Source organism: Schistocerca cancellata, chromosome 4 (assembly GCF_023864275.1).
Source record: "Schistocerca cancellata isolate TAMUIC-IGC-003103 chromosome 4, iqSchCanc2.1, whole genome shotgun sequence".
Taxonomy (NCBI): domain Eukaryota; kingdom Metazoa; phylum Arthropoda; class Insecta; order Orthoptera; family Acrididae; genus Schistocerca; species Schistocerca cancellata.
In genome coordinates, this window is record NC_064629.1 from 410,828,630 (window position 1) to 410,844,537 (window position 15,908).

The window sequence follows — 15,908 nt, forward strand, 5'->3', positions numbered from 1 at the left end:
AATGTCAGACGAATCTCATCGGCTGTTGACAAGACAAGTAGGTTCACTTCAGTGACAGAGAAAATGGAAAAACTGTTTTCTAACTAGACCTACACAGCTTTCCAATGTACAGGTGGTTTGCGTGTTTTGTACCACTTGTTCATCTTACATAGGCCTGTATATCATGTTTTTAGAAGTGGTGAGCGAGATAAATTTAGATTTATCACATGCAAATTGCTTCACTAAGTAGTGAGGCAATGAACTGACTTAGTATTTCATTCTCAGCTTCTGATTCCACTCTGCTTGTGCTTGTTGAATGGATAAATAATCATGATAAATTGGTATATGTTCTTACTGCTGCATATTTTAAAAGATGCATGGCATTATAGTTAAGAACATATTGGCATTTTTCTGTGGGTCCTGTTTTGAATGTGTGTTCTGTGCTGTCCAAGCCTCCATTCTCCATCCCCAGCCATTCTTGCAATCCATCTGCTCAGTTGCCTCTGCTTACCTGTTTTAATGCTGCAGTTTAATACTTTTATTCTCAGAACTACAGTGCCAGTACTAATGGAGTTACAAGTACAGCTCACCTTGAGAAATTCCACCTAGTTATAATTAAAATCAGTTACCTGTTTGCTTTTAATTTTATGTTTGGTTTATCTATTTTCTTTGACAACATTGTCATATATAGATGAAAGGACACAGATGGGATTATAGAAATAAACAACACAAGCAGATAGTAGTTATAGTCCACAGTGGCTTCATATATAAATCATACTGTTAGAACTTGTGAATACACAAGTTTCCAGCCTACAGGGACATCAGCAGTAATTACACTTTTACTGTGTGGCCCCCCAGAAGATGACAACATGCTTCAAGCTTTTCAGTAGATGTGGCCCCAAATTTGTGTTGCAATTTGTATGTGAATGTGAAGAAAACTTTTAATAATTGTAATGTAAATCTATTCTGTTTTGTTGATGTACCTGATTTGTACATTTGGTTGTTTCTTTTTCCTTAATTGCTTTCAGTTGTCCATGTGAAGATGATTTAAGATGGCTACATTTATTGTAATTGTACATTTTCCATTTTGATATAAATCATGTAAGCTATACGTAAAACAACTCACCATATAATTGAGGCATTGAATCATTGATAGGCACTTTAACAAGACTGGGAATATTTCTAGCTTTTGAATGAGTTGTCGTCCTATGCATACACCTCTGCATGGCTACATTGACTTGACTGACTACATTGTGACTGGTCTATATCTCGACTGAGGTGTGGGGTTGTGTTGGATAGTATGGGCAATGAGGAGATGGAGGTGATGAGAGGGAGGGTTGGAGGAAGGGTTTATGCTGGTTGGGAAGCAGAGGTAGCAGGCACAAGTGATTAGAATATAGTACCAATGAGCTCCTTCTGGCCACAGGCAGAGGGAATTGGGCTCAGTGTGCATTGATGTGGACGATTAGATTGAGGGGAGGAGATGGAATGGAGAAAAAGGGAGACTGGGAAAGATGTCTCAATTGTGTTTATGTCTCCATTGACCACTCAGTGCCTCAACTATATGGTGAGCTGTTACCTTTATTCCTTTCATATTTATATTCCATTAAGGACTTTCCATTGCCGTATTTACATTTTGGTATGTTGTTTATAAGACACTCTGTATTATTTTAGGACTCTGATTGCCCAGTAAACATTGATGCTGCTGCTGACATTGATACAAAAGAAAATATTAAAGCAGTTATGGCCACTGATAAAGTTAATGTTGAGGTGAGTACTCTAATTGTTTATGTATCCTTGGCTGATTCCTTATGTACTAAGAAAGCTGCCATGGAGTGTGTGTTGGAGGGAACTTGATAAGAATACTTGTTCCCTGTCTTGTTCCATTCAGTAATTCTGCACAAAAAAAGCAAATTGCTGATGTATATATGTCCTAATTTCTGTACCTAAATCATTATAGTTTTTGTATTGCATCTGTGTAGGAATGTGTGTGTGTGTGTACTAGGAAGTATTTTATTAAATTTGTCAGACAAGTATCATACATTGCTTTCTGGATAATTATATACTGTTTAAAATAATTGAGGCTCTGGGCAAAAGATACTGGCATTTACGCACACAGAAAGAGGAAAAGGCAGTTCTGCTCAATTGTACATACAAATTATGCTATAGAAACCTGAAACTAATGCAGGGACATGCGAGTATAGACAGTACCCTTTCCACATTTTCCATATGATTCTCCCTCTTGTGTTCTCACCATGCACCACAGTCATTAGATGTCAGAAGCCTTTGTCCCAAATGCCCATGCTTGTCTAGCCGAACCAGAAAACTGCTGAACAATGCTGTCTGACATGTAACCACAATGAATTACAAGGCACTCATTTGAAAATGACACAATTACAGAAATCAATGGATAGCATAAAGCATATTGCAATAAAGACTTACAGGGTGACAATTATTGAGCTATATGAAATAAAATCATCATAACTTCTGAGCAGTTTGCGTTAGTATGTCCCAACTGCTATGTTGGGCATGGGGCACATGCGCCTGCGACTTCTTGGAGTCAGCCATTTCCATTTGTATTTGAATGGATTCATCAGTAAGCAAAATTGGCACATTTGGGGGAGTGAGAACCCCTTCAACGGGTGACTGTGTAGTTAGCAGTGTGTGATAGTCCTTGATGGCACGGTGACTGCTGAACGGTTTGTGAAGGTTTTGGAAGATGATTTATTCCCCATTATCCAAAGTGACCCTGGTTTCAACAAGTTGTGGTTCATGTAACACAGAGCTCAACCCCATCGAAGCAGGAGAGTTTTTGATGTCCTGGAGGATCACTTTGGGAACTGCATTCTGGCTCTGGGGTACCCAGAGGCCACTGGCATAGGCCTCGATTGGCAAGCGTCTGCCAACAGCAAATGTTTCAAAGGCTTTAGGAAGACTATGCAATACTTCATAACAACAAATTCCCTCTGATGAGCATGAAGTCACGACTGTTTACATTTGATTTGTGTTAGCAGTTACGAGCGGGCTCATGCACATGCGCTGTTGAGTTGCGTTTGAGTTGTAGATTCTCCCCCTTCTGGCTACAGGAAAGTAGCTGTTGGATATGCAAGCAGTTGCGGCAAGCAGCTAGATGCTACCGGGGAAAGGGGGGCACCAAATTCAAATTCTCGAGGAAAAAAAACTTGTTTCACAAAGCGCCTAGCATCCAGCGCACATTGATCTATCGATCATTTATATGATCTTGAAATGCATCCTTGTTGGTTTTTGAACATTTTTGAACTCGTTTTAAGTTCATTTCTGAATGAATCATAAGTTGATTTTTGAATGCGTGCATAGTGTACGTGTTGTCTCTGTCAGGAGAATCCTCGTCACATCTAGAAATAAACTTTCCACAGATAAAAGGGGATGGGGCTATACGAGCTGAGCGGAGTAAAGCTGAACGGATGAATGCCAATCGCTGTTGTATTATGTGGTTGATTGGGTTTCCAAATGATCAGCATTGTTATAATTACTAGCGAAATCCATAGATTGAGTGTACCAGAATGGAAATAAATGACTACAGGAATAACAAGTGAGAAAGATTACGTATTATCTTCTTGTCGTATCCAAGAAAATTAAATTTGGACAGAAAATTTTTGGCCAGATCACTACACTACTAAGGACTAGTTGTACAGTCCCTGGTTAGCAGCCGCTTAAGTTCTATTTTGGAAGTAACACAGAAAAGTTTTGTACGAATATGTAACAATGCCTAACTGCATATTAACTGCGGGGTAACTAAACCAGTGATTCTGGCCGGGTCAGTGAAGTTAATCAGTGAACAAATTTTGACAATGGCAGGAATAGCTACAGAATTGGTGATGACAAGATTGTTAGAATGAGGAAGCAGAAGAAACGGGGACATCACACAAATTATGGAAGAATAAGACGATTCCAAATTTATATAAAAATTTCGTAATACTACTTTTTGATCTCATGCTTGAAAAGCTGGTGTGTATGAATGAAATGTGAAACTGTTTCCTAACATAAAGCTTTTTGCTTCTAGTATGCATAATAGGCATTTGATATTGGTACTTTGTGAATTATATTCTGTCGTGTTATAAAAATGATCATTTGTGCCAAAACAGTCTCGCTTATTTGGTGTGTGTTACAGAATTGCTGCAATATTAGAAAGGCCTATTTTGTTTTATCTAGCATACAATGACAAAATAGACATAATCAGATTGAGAAACCACCACAGTTTTGGGTATTATTTGTATTAACAGCTTTTTTAGTATTAGATAACAAAATTTTGATTTTTCATTGACAAACTTTGGTGACACTAGAGAACTGCTGTAAACTTTCTAAGTCAGACAGATGAGAACTGTAAGACTCATTTCTCTATCACTTTACAGAAATGGTGTATACATTAGAGATCTGCAGCTGGCGTTTTGTGTGTAGGGAACAACTGCATTTGCCTTCACTCGTGGTTGTTCAGGCATCCACATCTACATGCACATAGATACTCTGCAAGCCAGCATACAGCACATGGCTGAGGGTACCCTGTACCGCTACTAGTCATTACCTTTTCTGTTCTGCAAGGGAGAAATGACTGCCTATATGCCTTCGTATAAGACCTGACTTCTCATATCTTATCTTCGTGGTTCTTATGTGCAATTTATGTTGGTGTCAGTAAGATTGTTCGGCAGTCAAATTCAAATGCTGGTTCTCTAAATTTTCTCAATAGTGTTTCTTGAAAAGAACATCTCCTTCCCTCCAGGAATTCCCTACCGATAACAAATCTAGCAGCGTGCCTTTGAGTTGCTTTGATGTGTTTCTCTAATCCGACCTGGTACAGGTCCTGAACACTTGAGCAGTACTCAAGAATAGGTCGCACCAGCATCCTATATGTGATCTTCTTTACAGATGAACCACACTTTCCTAAAATTCTTCCAGTAAACTGAAGTTGACCGTTTGCCTTCCCTAGCACTGTCCTCACGTGCTTGTTCCATTTCATATCACTGTGCAATGTTACGCCCAAATATTTAAACGACGTGACTGTGTCAAGCAGGACACTGCTAATGCTACATTTAGAGCTAGCTACCATTCATGACAACAACTAGAAATTTTGTCTTAAGTCACTCTGTATCATCCTACAGTCACTCAACTTCAACATGTTACCATACACCATACCATCATCAACAAACAAATGCAGAATGCCCCCCACCTTGCCCATGAAATTGTTTATGTACATAGAGAACTCTAGCAGTCCTACCACATTTTCCTGTGGTTTTCCTGATGATATCCTTTTTCCTGATGATATCCTTGTCTCTAATGCTATTCCATATGCTCTTACCTTTGTCAAATGATTGCCGGAAATCTAGAAATATGGAATCTGCCTGTTGCTCTTCATCCATAGTTTGCAGTAGAATCATGTGAGAAAAGGGCAAGTTGAGTTTTGCATGAATGATGCTTTCTAATAGATGGCTGATTCATGTGTATAAGATTCTTGGTCTCAAGAAAATTTATTATAGTCAAACTGAGAATGTGTTCAAGGATTCTACAGCTACCCAATGTTAGTGATATTGGTCTGTAATTTTGTGGGTCTGTTCTTTCACCCTTCTTATATACATGTGTTACTTACACTTTTTTCAGTCGCTTGGGACTTTGCACCGGCAGAAAGATTTACTGTAAATGCAAGCTAGGTAAGGGGCCAGTGCTGTAGAGCACTCTTTGTAAAACTGAATTGGTATTCCATCTGGATGTGGTGACTATTTGCATTCAAATCTTTCAGTTGCTTCTCTATGCCAGGGATGCTTAGTACTACGTTGTCCATATGGGAGTCTGTTCGATAGTCAAATGATGGTATGTTCATGTGATTCTCCTGTGTGAACAATTTTTGAACATGAAATTTAAAGCTTCGGCTTTTGTGTTGCTATCTTCAACTGCCATACCAGACTAGCCAACAAGGGACTGGATGGAAACCTTAGACCTGCTTAGTGATTTTACATAATAGTTGTCTGCCAGATCTTCTGCTAAGATGTGATGGTGGTAGTTGTTGTATACTTTGTGCATAGATCTTTTCACAGACACACAAATCTCTACTAACCTCTGCTCATTGGCATTTGTGCATTCTCTTTTGAACTGAGAGTGCAACAGCCTCTGCTTCCTCAGCATTTTCTGAATTTCGTTACTAAACCATGGCGGGTCTTTTCCATCCTTAATCCACCTACTATAGCTGTGTGGAGCTAAGACAGCAGGTGATGGTGTGATGCGCAGTAGCAAGGGTCAGTGTACTATGTGACACCCCAAACAGTAGCGTCATTCCCCCTCTTCAGTTAGTTTTATGCGTTGTTGTGCATGCTTTAAATGTGTAGTGGTGATTTCTTCTCCAGTGTACATGTGTGGATGATTATATTGTCTGCAAAGTGTTAGTTATGGCTGATGGATCAGGAAAGAGGCAAGCACTACACAAGCAAGTAAGAGCTATAGTATTCCGATTGTACAACTTCTTCGAAAGTGAAGCCAAAGCAGACAACTTATCACCACAGGGTTGTCACTCTAGCGTTGCCAGCAGCCAGGTGAAAACAGCTGAGGCATGCTGTGTGGGACTGTGAACTGTGCATTGTATCTCCAGTGAAATGAATGCATCTATCACAGCCAATGAGTCAGCATCTTTTAAATCGCCAGGGAAGTAGGTGATGTGGACAATTGTTCTAGTAATATTTTACTTCGGACAATATTTGATATGTATTCAAAAGGCGAATACCTGACTGCAGACAATTTAGTTTCCTGAATGAAAGACAAATTGGATTTTAATGACAGTTGATGGACAATGCCACGGATGTTAAAGGAAATGGGCTTTGAATATCATAAGATGAACAATGGGAGAAAATTCTCTATGGAGAAGAGTGATATTGTAGCTTCAAGGACTGTATTTTTAAGAAGAATGCAGGAGATTCGAGACAGTGGGACATCTCACATTTGTTATATAGATAAAATGTATGTGAACCAAAACCACACAAGATCAATGTGCTGGAAAATGAGCAATGGGTTTGGTGGTCTTAAAGTTCAAATAGGTAAGAGTAGTTGACTTATTAGTGTACATGCAGGGTCAGTGGACACATGATTTATTGCTGAAAGTAAGCAAGATGATGTACAGTGTATTCAGACAATGGTTTACAAAACAGTTATGGCCATATCTGTGTCCAAATTCAGTTATTGTGACGGACAATGCCAGTGTCTACTCAACACAACTCAACAAAGTCCCTAGTACCCATACCATGAAGTCAGATGTTGTCATTTGGTTATCAAGTAATAACATCCCTCATGATATATCACGAACCAGAGCAGAACTGATGCTGCTTTTCAATGCAAATAAGCAAGCTTACCATACCTATGAGATAGACAAGATAGCTAAACAATATGGGCACCAAATAATTAGAGTACCACTGTACCACTACCATTACAATCCCATCGAGATGGTGTGGGTGCAGTTGAAAGCTTACATCACAGAAAAGAACAATACCTTTAAAACTGCAGATATTGAGAGCCTTATGTATGCAATAATTGAGAACATCATGATTTCTGCATGGTTGGACTGTGTAAGGCACGCAGAAAAATTACAGGCTGAGGACTATCAACAAGAGATCAGTGGGGACTGCATTATTGAGCCTTTCATAATAAACCTCCATGAGTCAGATTCATCGCAGTCTGACTGCGAAGAAGGTGGTGTTGATTAATTGGCTTGTAGTTGGTAAGTACTTAACTCATTACCACCTTTTCTGTGTGGCAGTTGGATCTCTGTTATTAGTTATTAGTAGCTGAGAATGCATCTTTGAAACAATGATTATGCAGTTTTATATTTTATTTGTGTAGAGGGAAATAGTGATTGTTAGTAGCTATTCTAAGTACCTGAAAATAGTTTCTGACATTTCAAAAAAAATCAGTCTTCTTTTTTTTATCTTGAAACGATTTGACTAACTGTGAAAGTACAAGATTAGTTAGATGAGTAGTTCATTAGGTTGACCTGAATATATAAATCACAAGTTTATGATCAACAGTTTGCATTATTTCGAAATGTGCTACATGTGCTTAACATAGACAAGTGTAATGTATTGCGAATACATAGAAAGAAGGATCCTTTATTGTATGATTATATGACAGCGGAACAAACACTAGTAGCAGTTACTTCTGTAAAATATCTGGGAGTATGCGTGCGGAACGATTTGAAGTGGAATGATCGTATAAAATTAATTGTTGGTAAGGCGGGTACCAGGTTGAGATTCATTGGGAGAGTCCTTAGAAAATGTAGTCCATCAACAAAGGAGGTGGCTTACAAAACACTCGTTCGACCTATACTTGAGTATTGCTCATCAGTGTGGGATCCGTACCAGATCGGGTTGACGGAGGAGATAGAGAAGATCCAAAGAAGAGCAGCGCGTTTCGTCACAGGGTTATTTGGTAAGCTTGATGGCGTTACGGAGATGTTTAGCAAACTGAAGTGGCAGACTCTGCAAGAGAGGCGCTCTGCATCGCGGTGTAGCTTGCTCGCCAGGTTTCGAGAGGGTGCGTTTCTGGATGAGGTATCGAATATATTGCTTCCCCCTACTTATACCTCCCGAGGAGATCACGAATGTAAATGTATGACTGAAATGTGAACTTAAAGTATAGGTACATAACATATCCATTGGAATGGTGAGATTCTTATAAATAACAACATTGCTAGACATGTGACTGCTTACCACTCAGCTAATGCCAGACAGTGCAGTGCTGGCAGTGTAAACTGGCAATGTTGCAAGCATTCTCTCTCTCTCTCTCTCTCTCTCTCTCTATCTATCTCTATCTCTGTGCAGAACACTTCATTCAGCCGTTGTCTTACCTGCACCCTACTATAGACACACAACTCTCCAGACCATGATGTACAGTCTGCTTAAACTTTGACCATAATTCCTCTACGTCTATCATACTGGAACTAACTGATGTCAATTCACTGCCTAAGTGGCATGGTAAGGCTGCTTATCTACCCTTTCTAGCAGAAACACTCTCCTAGCCTTCTTGACTGATGTATTAACTTTCATAACCATAGTTGCTATAATGACATCATGGTCTCTAACCCCATTTCCACACTGATGTCAATAAGGCCAAGCATATTTGTAGCTACAGGGTCTAAGATATTTCCATTGCGTGTGTGCTGCTGAACTAGCTGCTCAAGACAGTTTTCAGAAGATGTGTTCAAAAGTACTTTGCACAACAGTCTGTCAGATAGCATTGCATGGTCTGGGTAAGAATTGAGTGGCCAGTAAAAACACCCAGTAATTAACTTGATTTCATCTACATCTAGTATACATAACCAAATAACTCCACAGTCACATTCAAATTCAACCTCAATAGAGAAAATAGCTTTTTCAAATCCAACAAACACTCCTCCCCTAAGGTGTTTAATCTGTCTTTATGATGTACATTTCATGACTTGTTAAACATCTCAGGGCTTTCCACTTTGGGTTTCAGCTAGCTCTTGCTCCCAAGAATAAATTGAGTGCAAGAACTTTCCTGGAGGGCAGTACACTTGGGGTCTTTGTTACAAATACTTCAATAGTTTACTGCTAAATTTTTGACAGTCAAAGTGTTTTTACTTTGAATACAGTCTGACTTCCCTCTTGCATATTGACTGGCAAGTGTTCATCACCTATAACTTCAGCCATCTTTCTGCAAAAATAATTATTCTCAACAAACCATAAGGACATTGATACTTAATACTTCCTATTTGGAGCATGAGCCTAGCTTAAAAACATCATGTGCATTCCACAAGTGCTCTACTATCTGAGTAGCTGCTTCCATTGTGCAATGAATCCCAGACCTATCATGGGAATCCCCACAAGTTCCCACCCAATAACACAGGTCTAAAAATCTGCAACCGAGACCATCACAGAGTTGATCAAATCTTTGGTTGAGACCCCCCACTTGACTCTAAACAAACCAAAGGTCCCCAATCAACTCTGAGAACAGTGCAGCAAATTGTGACATCTGCTTGCACCCCATGTGCGACGCCAGCAGCCTTCACCATCTCAGTCAGCTGCCTGAATGAAATGAGGATGGCATCAAAATCCATGTGACAGATGTTTTTGGTGCTGATATGAGCCACAACTTGCAGGACCACCTCCACATCTTGTATGAGGAGGCTCTCTGGCAGACAGTCCATCCCTGAATGCGTTGGTCTGAAGGGTTCCATAATGCACCTAATGTTGAAGCTCCTGACAATTAGTAAACTCCTACCCCTGTTTGCCTGCTCAGAGTCTGCTGACGCAGCGGCCACATGTCCACTCACAGGGTGAATGGACGAAGCCAGATGGACAGTTCCCACATTGGTCCTGTGCCTCAAGTGATGTTAATGCATTACCACCCACCACTCACCTTGCTGTGAGGATGGATCCATTGTGTTGGATACACTAGGAGGTGCCTTAGCAGCAGAGCCCATGGGGGAACAAGCAACAACTGAGGTGGCCCATGCTTGAAGGACTCAGTATTCTACCTATCTGATTGCTGCTCGGCCACTTGCTGCAGGATCATGGTGCATTAATTTGAGCTTATATGTGAGAGTGAAGCTAGATTCCAAAGAATATGTCTTGAGTACAAAATATGATGGTCATAGCAGTGTTTCCTTTTCCACAGGATGGAAGTTAGCTTGGCTATGTGCACTTTAGCAGCACAGGTGTTGTACTGTCATCTCTTTCAGTTCCATTATGACTCATCTGAAGGCACATGTCTACAGAACCCACCATCGTGTAATTTCGTAGCAATACCAACTTCATTGAAAGATGCTGTCACTGAAAATGGTATAGCAGTGTGTGCCAGAGAGCTATGCCCACTTACATTAGTACTAGGTGTAGGATATCATGTTTGATGTCAGCAGTTTGTAGGTGTCAGTTCACAGTTTGGATGCCCCCAACATTCTGCATCATCCTACAATAGGGCTACGCGACACTGAAATGTGGCCAAATGTGATGTCCAGTAGTTCTGAGGCCATAAATGTGAATTCCTTCTCGTGTACGGCAGATATGTAGACTGCGAACAAAAAAAACATGGAAAGTTTATTAACAATCACATTGCTGAAACAATGTTTAATTGAGGAGTTTTTAAAATACTTTTCTTGTGATGTATTTTTAATTTCTCAAGTGGTAACATTAATACCAGTACTGACAGAATGTAGCATGTAAATTTGAATTAATAAAACAAAGTACATTGTAAACAGCAGGAAGGGGATGTTTCAGCTCAGGTTCAACCATCATACCAAAAGCTGATAGTTTCTTCATTTTTCTGTGAAACTTGTAACTGCTTCCAAAATTCTGTTGTCCACAACCATCTTGTTTCCTCTTATAGAACACAATTATGTCACCTTTAGACACTACCATGTGGGGATATATATGTACGGTATAAATAAATTGATCTGAGTAATAGCTCCGCCAGGTGCTAGGAATATCAGAAGTGACACTGGGCTACAGATATAGAGCTACTACAGTTAAAGCACTTAGTAACTAGGGTACCAGACCAGGCTGCCTCATCCCACCCCCCAGTGTGCCATTTGGCCGCAGCAGGCTTGCTGTGAGCATTTGAACTCGGGCACATCATTCCTGTGCTTGGCACACTGAAGCAAGTATGAGCTAGCAAAACCCTCAATTTGGAGACTTCTTGGTATACATCTTTTTGTGAGTGATATGTGTATTTAACTGACCAACATGGGAAATACATTCTATTTCTGTGGAAAATTGTGAAAAAGGAAACAGCTGAGTGAAAGATGCCTTCCCACTGTTACAGTGTGTGAGGACATTGTTTGTAAGAGAGATCTGTTTTGTCAGTCTGATGATATTCTTTAAAGCAAACTGTGCAGCATATCAAGTGGAAGTTTTGTCAGTATACACTAAAGTCTTAAATGAAATATATGTATAGTTTTAAAAGAAATGACATTAATCTCCCTTTGACCACCCAAAGTTTTGCCCTGAAAATGTTACAGCTCCACACATTATACCTTAATATTTCCTCCTTTACCAAAGACTGAAAAAGAAATAATAGTCTGTAATTTCCAGAAATATTGTTATTTTTATGTTTACTGTTTTCTAGGGCATAACATAAAACAATAATTATCAATTTCCCATTGTGATTAACAACTGTTATAAAACCATTTTTGACCAAAATTACATTGCTAACATTTAGGCTATTCATTGTTGCATTATAAAACTCATATTAGCCATATTTAAATATTAAACAGTGTCCCAACACATAATAACAATTGAATTTTGGAAAGATATATGTACAAATATTAGATTTCAGATTAAATAGTGGCTGTCATAAAGGCCAAACACACTTGGCACAGCAGATGAAGTAAGATTATATCCTAATAATTATGGCAATGGTCTGTAAGCTTCTGTGTAACCCCACACTAAGTACAATCACACAAACCTTCGCTTTAATTTATTTATTTACACATACTTTACTCCTCCTCTTTTTCTGCCTTTGTTTCACATTTTTTACATAATTAAGCCCCTGAAACTGCAGCTTTGAATTGGGAATCCACTGGTCCATGTGTCTAGATAAGCTTGTCAGTAAGGTGCTGAAGGCACTTGCATTAATAACTTTCTGAAAGATTTCTCCTTTTGTACCTTTCATAATATTGGTATTTTCATTATGAGTATTACTGAGACTTGAATAAAAATACTGCCCCTCTGGAAATTGTGTATACCACTATAATACACAAGCAATAGCCTGTCTCACTAACTACTTTCATGTGTCTCAGCAGTTTTTGAATTTAGTGAAGATTAATATGTTAAGTCATTTCCTTTTATAATTACTTTTGATGTGTTTCTAGCAAAATATCAAGGAATAATTATAAAAGGAATATTGAGGGTGAAACTAATAGACTCTATGCATAGGCAGCATGTATTTATAACAAACGCATTTTATTTTTTATTGCTAACAGAACTGCTGTCGAATGTCCTGATTCCAATTTATTTCATATGATGTTGCAATGTAAATGACAATGTTTTGATGCCTAATAGTGTGGTCATGATCTTTAGTCATCTTTGTGGTTGTGCAGGCATTGACTGGATCTCAGTTACATGTTGAACTAACAGTTTAACTATTAGTGAAGGACGAAGAACCTCCATTTGTGGTGCTTCCTTTGCCTGCCACATGATTGACTCAGCTTACCTGATTATAGAAGTCAGAATGGAATGAGTGAAGAGAATCATTCCCCATGTTGTTGAAGTGCTGACTAGTGGATTGTCATGTCAACAAAAAATTGATTGTTGTAGCATTTTCAGCTTATGGACCCCTTCAGAGCAAATGGACATACAAACTGCGTGTCTCAAATGTGAAAAGCTACAACTGTAAACTTCTGGTTGCTGTGCATGTCCATTGCTCAATACCTTAGTCTTACGGTAAATGCTTACATTTACTCATTCTATTGTTCGTATTCCATCCGGGATGTTTCATTATTGTGTTATTTGACAGAAAATGTTGGTGAATATGATATGACAAGAATAAAATATGGAGGTGTTGATGGGAGTAAGAGATGAAGAGAGACTTATTAGTATGATAGTAGGAGCAGCAGCAGGAGGAGGAGGAAGAAGAAGAAGAAGAAGAAGAAGAAAACAGGACGGGTGTGGCAACTCCAAAAATTGGCAAAATGGCTCTCATTAATTCACCACATTTGTATCTGTGGAATGTTCCTCAAACCAGCTTTACCAAATTCAGGAGTGTTAAGGTCATTTATTTTTTCTGTTAAAGGTGCATGTCACCTTCAGGCTGCTGTAGGTGAACGTTGCCTCCGTGCCTGCATCTCGTAACAAAAGAAGATTGATCTGGGGTTTGAGAAGTGCCAGAACAGGATCTCTAAAGATTTTCAGAAAACGTACAATGATCTCATTGTTACCTATCTCCTTAAGCCAGAATTGTTGTGGGTAATGTGAATAACAAGAAACAGTTTATTATCATTTGGAAGAAAATAATTGTTTTTTAAAGCTTGAACTTGTAAACAGAAAGAAGACTGATACACATCTGTTTATGTGTACTTGATCCATCTCGTTTTAGACGTGATACGAAGTTGTGACACTTACTTAATGGAATTTACGCTCACAAGCAATAAAACTGCACATTTTGATCTCTATGTGTGTAGTGTGGTGGTACTGGACAGTAGGGTGGAAGGCTGGGAGTGATTGATTGAGTTACAAATTGCAATAATTGTTGCATTTATTTAAACAACCACCTTTGTTATGTGTAACAGATTATTACAACTTGACTATTGCTTTTTGAGCTTATCTGCAAAACACATTTTGTTCTAGAAATTTAGCTTGAGTGATGTTACAAAATGTCTAGTAAAGAGAGACAAGATTAAAGGCATTAACAAATCCAAAATAGTGCTCACAAAGCACTTAGGAATTTAAAAGTAGTTTCACAAACTTTAAAAAACAGAGCTTAAAAATCAGAGCATTTTTAAAATATAGCTTACTGGTAGCAACCAATGAATTATGGTGCTGACCGTTACATAACCCAATCTTTTAAAACTCAAACATTTAAGAAAGGTAGCTTTTGTTTAGATGAAGAACTTTGATGATTCCAGGTTTGGATCGCAGACGATATTGCTCAAATCTGGCTGCTGTTAAACATCCACCAGGTTCCACTGGTCATGCGGACTGGTTGCAACATAATTTTAGCTGAAAAATCATTATATAAATATATAGTTTACATCAAAATGATGTAAATACACTCCTGGAAATTGAAATAAGAACACCGTGAATTCATTGTCCCAGGAAGGGGAAACTTTATTGACACATTCCTGGGGTCAGATACATCACATGATCACACTGACAGAACCACAGGCACATAGACACAGGCAACAGAGCGTGCACAATGTCGGCACTAGTACAGTGTATATCCACCTTTCGCAGCAATGCAGGCTGCTATTCTCCCATGGAGACGATCGTAGAGATGCTGGATGTAGTCCTGTGGAACGGCTTGCCATGCCATTTCCACCTGGCGCCTCAGTTGGACCAGCGTTCGTGCTGGACGTGCAGACCGCGTGAGACGACGCTTCATCCAGTCCCAAACATGCTCAATGGGGGACAGATCCGGAGATCTTGCTGGCCAGGGTAGTTGACTTACACCTTCTAGAGCACGTTGGGTGGCACGGGATACATGCGGACGTGCATTGTCCTGTTGGAACAGAAAGTTCCCTTGCCGGTCTAGGAATGGTAGAACGATGGGTTCGATGACGGTTTGGATGTACCGTGCACTATTCAGTGTCCCCTCGACGATCACCAGTGGTGTACGGCCAGTGTAGGAGATCGCTACCCACACCATGATGCCGGGTGTTGGCCCTGTGTGCCTCGGTCGTATGCAGTCCTGATTGTGGCGCTCACCTGCACGGCGCCAAACACGCATACGACCATCATTGGCACCAAGGCAGAAGCGACTCTCATCGCTGAAGACGACACGTCTCCATTCGTCCCTCCATTCACGCCTGTCGCGACACCACTGGAGGCGGGCTGCACGATGTTGGGGCGTGACCGGAAGACGGCCTAACGGTGTGCGGGACCGTAGCCCAGCTTCATGGAGACGGTTGCGAATGGTCCTCGCCGATACCCCAGGAGCAACAGTGTCCCTAATTTGCTGGGAAGTGGCAGTGCGGTCCCCTACGGCACTGCGTAGGATCCTACGGTCTTGGCGTGCATCCGTGCGTCGCTGCGGTCCGGTCCCAGGTCGACGGGCACATGCACCTTCCGCCGACCACTGGCGACAACATCGATGTACTGTGGAGACCTCACGCCCCACGTGTTGAGCAATTTGGCGGTGCGTCCACCCGGCCTCCCGCATTCCCACTATACGCCCTCGCTCAAAGTCCGTCAACTGCACATACGGTTCACGTCCACGCTGTCGCGGCATGCTACCAGTGTTAAAGA

The 15,908-nt window shown here is 40.2% G+C and overlaps 1 protein-coding gene across 9 annotated transcripts in view; it reads left to right on the top strand.

The window, feature by feature from the left end:
• Positions 1-15,908, top strand: part of LOC126183366 (uncharacterized) — a 505,494-nt gene that overhangs the window by 207,177 nt on the left and 282,409 nt on the right. For all 9 annotated transcript variants that reach the window (XM_049925289.1, XM_049925286.1, XM_049925287.1 and 6 more), the window contains exon 10: positions 1,654-1,749. In XM_049925289.1, the coding sequence (XP_049781246.1) occupies positions 1,654-1,749 (96 nt within the window). The remainder of the gene's footprint in view (positions 1-1,653; positions 1,750-15,908) is intronic.